The sequence below is a fragment of the Lygodium microphyllum genome, chromosome 6 (assembly GCF_053477565.2).
Source record: "Lygodium microphyllum isolate KBCC chromosome 6, Lygodium_microphyllum_v1.1.10, whole genome shotgun sequence".
Classification (NCBI taxonomy): Eukaryota; Viridiplantae; Streptophyta; class Polypodiopsida; order Schizaeales; family Lygodiaceae; genus Lygodium; species Lygodium microphyllum.
This window is the reverse complement of record NC_141140.1, coordinates 73,900,926-73,913,449: the sequence shown is the minus strand read 5'-3', so window position 1 is coordinate 73,913,449 and position 12,524 is coordinate 73,900,926. Positions and strand designations below refer to the sequence as shown.

The 12,524-nt window shown below is 40.1% G+C and overlaps 1 protein-coding gene across 2 annotated transcripts in view; it reads left to right on the top strand.

The window, feature by feature from the left end:
- Positions 1 to 902: 902 nt before the first annotated feature.
- The window catches only part of LOC148034680 (uncharacterized), a 90,237-nt gene continuing 78,615 nt past the window's right edge, over positions 903 to 12,524 (top strand). The window contains exons 1-3 of one of the 2 annotated variants that reach the window (XM_087679645.1): positions 903 to 1,236; positions 2,038 to 2,117; positions 2,230 to 2,334. In XM_087679645.1, coding sequence (XP_087535771.1) covers positions 1,112 to 1,236; positions 2,038 to 2,117; positions 2,230 to 2,334 — 310 coding nt within the window. In that variant the 5' untranslated portion in view covers positions 903 to 1,111. Of the gene's footprint in view, positions 1,237 to 1,285; positions 1,304 to 2,037; positions 2,335 to 12,524 lie in introns of those variants that run through there. The other variant, XM_087679646.1, reaches the window with a different exon arrangement.

The following is a 12,524-nucleotide window of genomic DNA, read 5'->3' as shown; positions in this document are numbered from 1 at the left end:
TTCTCTCTTTTGTAGTCTTCTTTCTTTTCTCTTACTTCTCTAGTCGCCTTCTTGACATACAATTAGTTACCAACCTGCATGCATCATTATCAACATAAATCCTCCAAGTGTATTGCTCTCTAGGTGGCTTCTTTATGATGATTATGTCTAGTATGCCTTTTTTATCGTTTATATCCAGAAACAACCCATAGGTCTTGAAGATGTTGATCACTTTCAAAGTAAGCCATCTTCCATTGTCATTAATTGGACCAACATAAATGTGCAATCTATTCTCATTTTCAAGGGTTATGTTTGAGGCCCCCACAAATAAGGTGGATTGTCATCTAACTTACAATTAATAAGCAAAGCCCACTTAGTTGCTTGTCTAACAAACATATTTCATGCATAAATAGAAAATACTCAAAACTGCCCTCCATCAATTTAAACCTTTGCGGCAACCATAAAGGTGATTGTATATATTTTCTTCATCGTCAATCTACTCTTCCCGATGTGTATGTTAGCATGGCAACCATTATCCAACTGCTTTGCTGGATTCTCTTGGTCCTTCTTCTTCTTTTCCTAACCTTAGTAGGCTTACATCGTTCTTTGTCCACTGTAACCTGTAGTTCCTTTTAAGCATGCAAAGGTTTAATCTACTCCTTGGCCAACCTACACATTCTCTTTAAGATGGTCCTCTATCCTCTTTGGAAGTTTTTGGCATAATGCCTTGCAAATATGTCATGAATCCATGAAGGTTTTGGCAAATGGCAATCAGAAAAGAATGGAGGAGATAGAAATGATAGCCTTAGCAACATTCTCCTAGTAATATGGGGGAGATTCATAAAATCGATCCAACAACGAGTAAAACTTCTCCAATATTTGAAATAATCTCCTTAGAAAAAAATTCTTAAGACTCCTGCAACAAATAACAATATAGCCGCCCCTCGGAGAAGCAGGCTAAAAGATTCAGAAATTCTCCACGTGAGATTTGTAACCTTGGCCTACTTGCAGGTCATCTGGGATGCGCGATGATGCCATCGCTCTGCGATTATTGCATACAAGAGAGCATTTGATGCGCGACGGTGGTTATGTCTCAACTGGCAGCAAATAGAGAGTCTCCTTCTCTCTTAAAATGAGACGATTAGCTCCGCGACTTCTGACGCCAGGTATTCGTCAATTGCAAGGATCAGCATCGTCATCATCATCTTCGTCGCCATCGACATCGCAATTTCATTGTCAGTATTCATTTCCCGCAAGGCAAGCTCTCTCTCTCTCTCTCTCTCTCTCTGTGCCTGTCTACCTGATTGTATTCATTTCCCGCAAGGCAAGCTCTCTCTCTCTCTCTCTCTCTCTCTCTCTCTCTCTCTCTGTGTGTGTGTGTGTGTGTGTGCCTGTCTACCTGATTGTGCATATTTTATCTTCCAGCTTCACTTGCTTGGTAGTTACTAGCTATTTTAGACGCAGATTATTCAGCCAAGACTAAAAGCCTCAGAAGCCATACGTATGTGTCCTTTGCATAATGACATTCTACTATATCCCTAGCCATGTAGCCGTTTTCTACAGTTGAATTCTTAAGCTGCATTTGTGTTTTCTACAGTGCCATCATTGCCATTCTTGAAGTTTTTGTTTCCACAGTGCTATCTTTAAGCTTAAGTTAATTCTTCGGTAGCCACGCTCACATTGTCTTTTTACAATGGCAGAAGCCATGCACGTGCATTTTCTACTCATATTAGTGGCATCTTTAGGCTTAACGCATTATGGCATCCTTTACATTCTACCGAGACATACTTTATTCTTGTTATGTTGTACGTATGGTATCGTGTGCTATAGTTCAGATCTTTACCTTGGATCTCATTTCAGCAGTAGTTTCTCTGAAGAAGTTATTATAATGAGTGCGTACGAGAATGTAATGTACCTTTATAGTCCACTCAAATGCTCAATAATATACAAAGTCAGATACATTACATATGTGCAAACACTTGAAAACTGTAGTTTGCTGAAAGGAGAACGCCAGCACATTGTAAGCACTGGAAGTGATAATTGGTTGTTTGGAAACAGGTGGTTTAGAGAAAGCCATGCTGCAGCATCAACAGATGACGCTGAGCCAGTGGGGATGGATACTCCTTTGGTCCTTCCAGGTGTTTTTTACCATGTGGCATCAAAGTGCAGTTATTTTGTTTTCTTGTTTTACAAGTGGGGAATAGCAACTTTATATATTAGTCTCTCAAGGTCTGCTCTTTGATTGGTCAGCACAACTGGGACATGATCATTTGACACCATTAAAGGTTGTCGAGATACTGGACCGCCATATTGTCGGGCAAAAGGATGCAAAACGAGCTGTGGCAGTAGCTCTGCGTATGTATTGAAGAGCCATGCACATTCCATTTTGATTGCACATTTACAATTGTATTCTCTTGGTGCTTGTAGTATACTGATTTGGAATGCACATATGACTTTCCTGTCAATTATAAGGTTCTGATTGGGATTGCACTTTGTGTTTGGAGTTACCCTTAGTGAGTGTTCACATGGAGTGTTGGATGGCAGACGATCAAGATCGATTACAAACAGGGCTATTCCTGGACTGATCAGCCGGTCAGGGATCTGTCCTGGACAGAGAGCTAGAGTATTCTGTGCATTTGGAGTGTGAGAGGGTGTAGGATTCCCTGCAGACTAGATGGTAGTTTGGATTTGATGTTGGCAACCTTTTCCCCCTTGCGTACAGTATAATTATTGCTGTTATATATGAGTAGGAGGGTCATGTCTGACTTTGGGTTTTCTTCTCTCTTCCCAGTTCTGTGTTTTGGAGAGTAGTGTCTTACAAGTGGTATGAAAGCGAATTCGTTGGTGGGCTTAAAGAAGTGAAGAGTTAAAGATTGACAAGTGAGGCCAAGATAGTGTGCAAAATTTTGTGTCTTGTATAAGGGCCCATATCATAGATTGTTGCAACAAGCACCAACTGCCACCACTACCCATAAGTTGTTGTGCATAATTTTTATTTATTTATCTTCATAATAGAAACACAAGGATTATTGCTTTACCATGGTGGCCTTGTATCAAGAGCTTGCATTGCAAGTGGAGGCAACTCACATGAAGGTGGACATTATTTGTCAAGAGCACTTGTCTACAAAGCTAGATGACTTCTTCACTCTTGACGGTCTCCTAATTTTGGGGAGAGATCACTCACATTGGGAGGTGCATGGAGTGGAGGATGGATTGGCTTGAGCATGTTTCTAGTTTTTGTTTGAGATGTTTGTTCTGCTCATGATGGTGATGGAATTGAGCATGCCATGACTCAGTGTCATCAATGACCGAGACATTAACTGCCATAGTATCCTCAAACATGCTTCTATTGTAGGTATCCAGGTTATGTAGTGTGTTGTACAATGTGTAGTAATAATGATGACATCACCATTGTTGCAATCATACACATTGCATTTGTCCATATGACAATGGACCAAAAGATCAGCACATGTAATTGCTGAGACCAATAAAAGATTTGTGTTGATTCTTGGCATATACAAGACATCTTTGCTGCATGTTCTATTCGTTTCTATACATTCCGGAATCTAGGGGCTGTATGTTTCTTTAAACATGTTTATATCCCCATTAAAATGTAATTATAGGAACCTCTCCAATGCCTTTAATAGCATATGATCCATTGTTTGCTCGAACAACAGATCTCTTTCTCAGGTGCATCCAACATAGAGAGAAACAACCCTATGCAAGCACCACTATCAAAGCATCATGCATCCTCAGCCTCAGCCATATGGACAAGCATTGTGTATGCAACGAAGGATTATAAGAGCATCTGACCAAAAATGCATAAACTGCACGCATGTCCAACTAAGCTATGTTTGTTGCCTCAGCGCACGTGAGGTGCTCTTTGTGACTAACAGGATTGCTTGTTTATCCTCAATGGCAATGTGCTTGTGGCATTCATCAATGGGGTGAGCAGTTTTCCTATGTAGTTGTACGTCTTCTTTTTTCCCTCATCCTTTGTGGCATGGAACTTTGGGGCTGTTAGAGATTCAGTCATCCCGTGGAGGGGCACAGGTAGTGTACTGTTGTATAGTTACACATTTCCCGGATATAGCTCGGACAGTTCCATGTGGTCATTAGTTGGTTTCCAGCATTTCTGGGCAGTCAGGCAGGCCGGAAGGCTGTGTAGGATACCACATGGCATAGACATTATTGTGCAGCATTTTTAATCATTGTTTTATTGCTGCGATTTCATTTATGCAGTAGTCGGCAACCTGATCAGATTTTCCTCTTTTTTTGGCCTATTTATAGGCTGGCCAGCCCCTAGTCATTCTCACATGTTTTTCAGGTGGAGAGAGAAATCGTTTGGCAGAGATACACTTGACAGCCCTTGTACATATCTGCCTTCTTCATTTCAGCGTTCATTCACTGCAGATTTTTGTGTTTTACTATCTCTCTCTCTCTCTCTCTCTCTCTCTCTCTCTCTTTTCTCTGGGTTGATTTTCTTCCAGGTCAGTTATTGTGACATTAAGGTAAATCAAGGGAAACATGCACAAGGATGACCGTCCGGGGTCTTGGGCGCCCGAACGGGGTTTAGGGTAGCCTAGAACCAAAGAGAGTCCAAGAATAGTAGGACTCACCAAGGTTTGACGGCTGGCAATCGGATCACGTTGGGTCTGGCCAGCAATGAACTAGGCAAGGTTGGGTGGTGAAAGGATCGCTCGTGCTCATTAGAATGGAATGACTTTTTCTCTATTCTGGATCGTCTTCTTCAGAGCCTCCTGTCAAGGTCGCCTGACATCGAGGAAAAAGATAGAAATAAAGATACAATCTTTAATTTCCTCCAAAAATGGGAAGATTTACATAAACTTAAAAATACTCCACCACATCTCCAAGCACTGGAGGCTAGTTTAACTTTGGGGCCCAAAGCATATAAATGGTGGCGAACTTTAAAGGAGGCAAATAAAATACCTGAAACTTGGGCTCAATTTGAATCCGTCTTTTTAAAAGAATTCCTTCCTGAAAATGAAATGGAAAGAAATTGGGAAGATTGGGATTATGTCAGACAAAAGGGAAGACCCCTGCTGATATATTTGGAGGAATATCGTGAGATAATCCTCAAATTGGAAGGAATTGATGAATTTCAAAAGACAAGAGGATTCATTAGGGGACTAGATAAAGCCTGTAAAAAGGAGTTCACCTAAGACGCTGGAAGAGGCAATTAAATTTGCATTAATTAATGAAGATAGTATGTGTCCAGGTACACTCACTAGTCTCACTGATACGGAGCCCAAGTCTAAGGAATTGGAAACCTCAAAATTTGTGGGCAAATTTAAAAGGAAAATGCCATTTTTAAAGGGTAAAAAGCAACCTTTTGAAAAGAAACAATATGTGAGGCCAAAGTTAAGTCCTGATGACTTTGATAAGGCTAAAAAAGAAAAGTTGTGTTTCAATTACCTATCCCCTAACCATGCTGCTTGGAATTGCCCTCAAAAGAAAAAGGGGGAAGACAAAGGAAAGGATAAGGACAAGGGCAAGGGAAAAGAAAAACAAATCCATGTAGTGCAGACCTTGGAATTAAAGGGGCATGAAAGGTATAAATCTTTAGAGGTATTTAGTTAATAGTTTAATTACTAATTATTTTTTAATTATTTACTAAATAAAAATATAAAGGGAGGTGAAACTTTCCCAACAATAGAGTGGGCATCAATATGTTGTTCGTATGATGCAAGGTCAAGATAATAAAATATGGGATACAATGGTATCCAATTTGGAAATTGAGATTCAAGGATATAAAGATAAACTTGATTTCCAAATTATGAACATGGAAAGAGCGGATATTGCTCTAGGGAGGGAGTGGCTATGGGGATTGGAACCATCCTTAAAACGTAGTTATCACCATAATACACTGGAATTTGAAAGGGATGGTAAGACTTTTGTCATTCAAGGTGAACATGAAGTGTCTGATAATCCTTTGCTGTGTTCTACTGAAGTTCAGAAGCTGATAAAGAAGGAAGTTTGTGAGGTATATGTGTTATGGTCTCTTCCTATACAAAACACTTTTACTTTTTGTAATATAAAGCAACAATTTTCTTATGTTTGTGAGTTGAATATAAATAATGAATTAAGTAGTTTGTTAGATGATTTTAAAGATGTGTTTCCTTCTGATTTACCAAGTGGCCTTCCACCAGATAGGGGTGATATAAATCACCCAATTGACACAAATAAGGATACATACCCTATTTCTAAACCACTGTATAGGTTAAGTGAAACACAGCACCAAGAAGTTGAAAGACAAATTAAGGATTACCTTGATAAAGGGTTTATACAACCCAGTAATTCACCTTGGGCTTCACCAATTTTATTAGTAAAGAAAAAAGATGGTTCTATGCAACTTTGTGTTGACTATAGAGCACTTAATAAAATAACGGTGAAGAATAAATTTCCTATGCCCAGAATGGAAGATCTTTTTGATCAATTATAAGAGGCAAAATTCTTTACAAAAATAGATTTAAGATCAGGTTATCACCAAGTAAGAATTAAGGCACAAGATGTTCCTAAGACAGCATTTCGTACTAGATACGGGCATTATGATTTTTTGGTGATGCCTTTTGGCCTCACTAATGCACCAGCTACCTTTATGAAGCTGATGAATAGTGTCTTACAGCCCTATCTAGGACATTTTGTAGTAGTCTTCTTGGATGATATCTTGATCTTTAGTAAATCAAGAGAACAATATTTGGAACACTTACAATTAGTATTCCAACTGTTAAGAACACATTCCCTTTATGTCAAGAAAACTAAATGTGAATTTTTTGCACAAGAGGTCAAATATTTGGGGCATATTATCTCGAAAGAGGGAATCAACATGGATCCAGAAAAAGTAAGGGCAATTATTGAATGGCCATCTCCAAGGAACCTGGAAGAGCTGCAGATCTTCCTAGGTTTATCTGGATTTTATCGTAGATTCATTCGAGATTATGCCAAAATAGCTGTTCCAATGACTGACCAACTTAAAGGGAAAGGAAAAAGTTTTAATTGGGGAACAGACCAAAATGAAAGTTTTCAAAAACTTAAGGTAGCTATTGCTACAGCTCCAGTATTATTAATAGTGGATCCCAATAAACCATTTGTGGTTGAAGCTGATGCCAGTGATAAGGCGATAGGCGCGGTCTTATTACAAGAAGGTCGACTAGTTGCTTTTAAAAGCAAGAAATTAGACCGTGCAAAACAGAACTATTCTGTTTATGAGAGGGAGCTGTATGCAATAGTACATGCAATGAAGAAATGGAGGCACTATCTGTATGGTGCCAAACTTTTGATTTTATCGGATCATGAAAGCATTAAGTGGCTTAATGATCAACCGGATTTACACGGGCGTAAAGCCAGATGGGCCAAACTCCTCCAAGAGTTCGACTATGAGATAAGATATAGAAAAGGAAAGTATAATATAGTAGCTGATGCATTCAGCAGAATGCCCATCATTAATGAATCGAGTTTTACTCAGTTCACTTCCAACTTGCTTGAATCTTTAAAAGGGAAATGCCAGGTTGATCCGGCATATTCCAACATATGGGAAGCAATAAAAAATGGGGATCCAAATCAAAGTGCTTCTACTTAGGAAGGAATATCTGAGGATGTTGAACAAGGAAATGGAGCATTAGAGGTTGCTCAAACCGGATTCAAGTGGAAAAAATTTACCATTGATAATGGTTATTTACTCTACAAGGATAGGGTATGTGTCCCGAAAGATATAGAAATAAGGCGCCAGATACTCTTTGAGTGTCATGATACCCCTAGCGCGGGACATCCAGTAGTTAATAAGACTTATAGTCTTATTAAAAGGCAGTTCTATTGGCCTGGAATGAATAAGGACGTCCTTGACTATGTGGTCAAATGTAATAAATGCCAGGTTAATAAAGCTGAAAGATTGAAAATGGGAGGACTTCTCCATCCACTAGAGATTCCTTCGGGAAAATGGGAGAGTATCTCCATGGATTTTATTGTTGCTTTACCCAAAACACAGAGGGGGCACGACTCTGTGTGGGTGATTGTGGATAGGTTAACCAAAATGGCTAGGTTCATTCCAACTTCAACTGATGTTAAAACACCAGAATTGGCTAGATTGTTCGTAGAGAACATATACCGATTGTATGGCCTTCCGGAAAATATAGTTTCTGATCGGGATAGAAAATTTGATAGTCAATTTTGGCGTACGGTATTTAGGAAATTGGATACTAAACTTAGCATGAGTACAGCGGATCACCCGCAAACTGATGGGCAAACTGAAAGGGTTAACCAAATCCTTGAAGATATGCTTAGAGCATATGTAAGTAAAAGGCAAACTAATTGGGAAGAGTATTTACCAATAGCAGAGTTTGCATATAATAGTGCCAAGCACTCTTCCACTGGATATTTATGTTAATGTATGGGTTTCAGCCCAGAGCTCCTTTTGCAGTAGGACTGCATAAGGAAAAGGTTCAGGCAGCTAAGGATTTTTTGGAGGATATGAATGGTATGTTAAAATTTGCTCAAGAAAATATTAAAAAAGCTCAAAATCGAGCTAGAGCATATGCAGATCCTCACCGAAGGGACAACTCCTTTAAAGAAGGAGAATTGGTCTATCTTAAAGTGCCTGAACAAACTAAAACTATGAAAAAGGGACAATGTCCAAAGCTTTCACCGAGGTATTGTGGTCCTTTCATAATACTTAAAAAGGTGGGAGAATTGGCTTACAAGCTCCAACTACCTGCTGGTAGTAAAATACATCCAGTTTTTCATGTAAGTAAATTAAGGAAGAAGCTGGGTGATTTGGATAATCTAATCTTAAATGATGACATTGAAGAGCTATTAAATGACCAATCTAATCCACATGAACCAGAAAGAATATTAAATGTTCGTAATAGACGAACAAGAAATACTATTTATCAAGAATGTTTGGTTAAGTGGAAAGATTGTTCAGAAGAAAGCTCAACATGGGAGCGAGTAAGTACTTTAAAGAAAAGGTTTCCCAATTTACAGTTAGACCTTCCAAGTATCGTTTTCGAGGACGAAACCGATTCTTAAGGGGAAGGAAATGTGACATTAAGGTAAATCAAGGGAAACATACACGAGGATGACCGTTTGGGGTCTTGGGCGCCCGAACGGGGTTTAGGGGAGCCTAGAACCAAAGAGAGTCCAAGAATTGTAGGACTCACCAAGGTTTGACGGCTGGCAATCAGATCAGGTTGGGTCTGGCCAGCAATGAACTAGGCAAGGTTGGGTGGTGAAAGGATCGCTCGTGCTCATTAGAATGGAATGACTTTTTCTCTGTTCTGGATCGTCTTCTTCAGAGCCTCCTGTCAAGGTCGCCTGACAGTTATATGCTTCCACATTTGCTGCACTCTGATGTTGTATTAGAGCAATGTTGAAGAGATGATTGAACGTGGGTAGACCTGAAAGGGAGATTTTAGTGTGACAAAGTTTGTGTTTCTAGCATTCGAGGGTGAGTGGGAGGGCTATACATTAACATAAGATTGAGATGAACATGTGAAGCATGGGAAAGGAGCGAGGTTGCTGGATTTTGCTGTTTGTGAAGGAGAAAGGATGTGTTTTCAGCCTTTTGGTGCAGATTTTGCATTTTCATCGCCTCCGGTGGTTGAAATAGGTTTGAGACGAGTGGAGGAAGCCCTAGTAGGCTACCTTTCTGGACTTACAGGGGGCTATCCTTGTTTTTGTGTAGGTTATTTAGGTGACAATGTTTTTGGAGCTTGACATAGAATTTAAGGCTATTATGTATTGTAAGGTCCCCGAGTTCCTAGCTCTCCCTTCAAATCAGAAGCTTGATGGGGAGAATTACCGCATCTGGTGTTTAATGATGCTTGCCATCTTGGAGTCCTATGATTTGGTGGAGCTTGTGACCGAGGCCATAGACTCTCCTATAGCCTGTGATGTCTCCAAGCTTTTTGGTAAATGAGAAAGTTGAGTTGGCGAAGGTATAGGCACATTGGGACAATTGAATGCTAGCATCCGATCATTCCTATTTCTTTCTTGCACTTCGGCTGTAATCGCCTATATCGAGCATTTGACCATTGCTCAAGAGATATGGTTGGAATTTGATTAGTCGTACAACTAGATGATCATGATGAAGCAAGTGTCTTTGGAGGTATAGATTCAGACATTGAATTTGTTGAACTCTAGTTCCATGTGGGTATTGAGCTAAAAAATGCATTACATGTTGATTAGCCTTTTAGATAGTCCCAAAACATGTTTATTTTATAATGGTGCGCAGTATTGGAGAGTTTCAGTGAAAGCCTAATTGGGAGGATCCATCCACATCTATAAATAGACAGGTTGCACCCCATTTAGTTTTCATCCTTCTGTGTAAGTTTCTCTCTCTACCATGCAGATCTTAGCCATTAGCCACTTGCCATCTATTGTGCAACCATTTAGTTTTCATCCTTTTGTGTAGGTTTCTCTCTCTACCATGCAGATCTCAGCCATCAGCCACTTGCCATTTGCTGTCCAGCCATCACCAATCGCAGCCCATTGCCATCTAGCCCTAGATAGCATGTTTCCAACTCGCCTTGCTGTTTGGAGGCTCCATTTGCTATGACATCGTAGCGCCTAATCAACTTGTGTTTTTAGCATCTCGTGTTAGGTGACACGCTAGTGCCATCTCTCCCACCAGGCGATTGTTGTAGTACTTGCGTTTTTGCTGTCCAGCAAGCCGCCTACATCAGCAAACATCTCTCTTGTTGTCTCTTGATAGTTTTGTGCCTTGGGTGATTAGTTTTCAACCTTCTCTGGTGGTACATTGCTATGTTGACCAGATTTTAGCCTTCGACTATTGTGTTTTGATAACCAGCATGTTGGCCTTTATTATTCAACACTCTCTCATCTTCGATTGGTGGTTATAATTCTTGGGATCCGTCTCCAGTGGACATCACTCTCTGACACTACTGCTCTGCCCTTGAGCACTTTGTACACTCTTCATTCATTTACAGTTTTCATTCACTTTAGAGTTGTGTTCTTTCTCTCTCCTTTTGCTTGTGTTTGTTTTTGTGTTTGAGTTTTGAGTTTTGCTTTTAGGGTTTTGAGTTTTACACGTTTTTGTCTATATCATTGTGTTTCTATCGTGGATGTACACTCTGTGTTTCCTTAGTGTAAACATTAGTAGCTACTCAATAGTTTTCTTCACATGGTATTAGAGTTGGTGCTCTTGTAAAGAGTATCCTATGGATATTGTGGAGTGCTAGGTTTTGTGTGAGGCATACAAACAACTCATAATTGAATCACAATGTCTTAGTCATCTTCTTCTCAGGATTCCATGATGTCTTATCAGGCTTCTCCATCATTGGAGGCCTGGAGGAGGCATTATGGACTCGTTAAGGAAGACGACACCCCACCTTTACCTTCACCTTCTTTGGTTTCTCTTGTTCCAGATTTTAGTCTCATGTCAGAGGAGTATCAAGAGTACTTGCGTATCACGTATAGTTGAACTTACATTCCTCCTACTAGCTTTGCTACTCTATCCGGATCAGTTGGTAAGGTTGGACACCTCTCTGACCGTGGAGGACATACGACATTTGGGATGAGTGGCGACCCATCTTTATCATCTTAGCTAGGCCTACGTCAAGTTGAACTTACATTCCTCTTGCTAGCTTTGTTACTCCATCCGGATCAGTTGGTAAGGTTGGACACCTCTCTGATCATGGAGGACATACGACATTTGGGATGGGCGGCAACCCATCTTTATCATCTTAGCTAGGCCTAGTGTTAGGTTTGTATAACCCCTTTGAGTTGTATTAATCAAAACCCTCTTTTGTTTCTTCTTTTGGTGTGTAGGATTCGGATGATTTTGTGTATGTAAACTCCAATAGAGGGGGCTCTCAAAGCAAACGTCCTTCATCAGGTATATCTACATCTTCTATTTCATTTGAGCACATAAGCCACTCTTCTCAAATCCCTCCCATCCCACCCTCTTCTAGCCCACACCTTGATTTCCTCTCTTCTTCATTCCAAAACCTTAGATTACACTCCACATCCGCATCCTTCGCATTGGGAGTTGGAACTTCCGTTTCCACTCCTAGCACATTCTCATTCTTTGTTCCATACTTACACTTTCTTACCACTTTACATCATGGTGCATTGTTACCAGGAATGTCACCCTTTAACACTATACCATCCACTCACTCTCCAGCCACTTTGCACTAGGGGGCTTTGTTACAGGGAATTCCAACCTTTAATACAGTTTCCTTTACCTTTTTGCTGGTGAGCACATCATTTCTCCCTAGTATGCAACCTTCATTTTTGCAAGTTAGAACCCTATTATCTCAAGAAAGGCATTCTTCCAAGTTACCTTTCTTTCGGAAAGGCAAAATTTTTAAAATGCCTTTCACGAGCATAGCCACGAAACAAATGCCTTTCTTAAAATATTTATTTTCACACACACACACATACATATGTGAAGGAAACTGCTAGGGTTTGCACTAAGGACACACAGAGTGTACGACCACCGGCAGAAATACAAAGAGACAGACACAGACACAGAGGATAAAACTCAAACCCTAAATGCAAAACTCAAA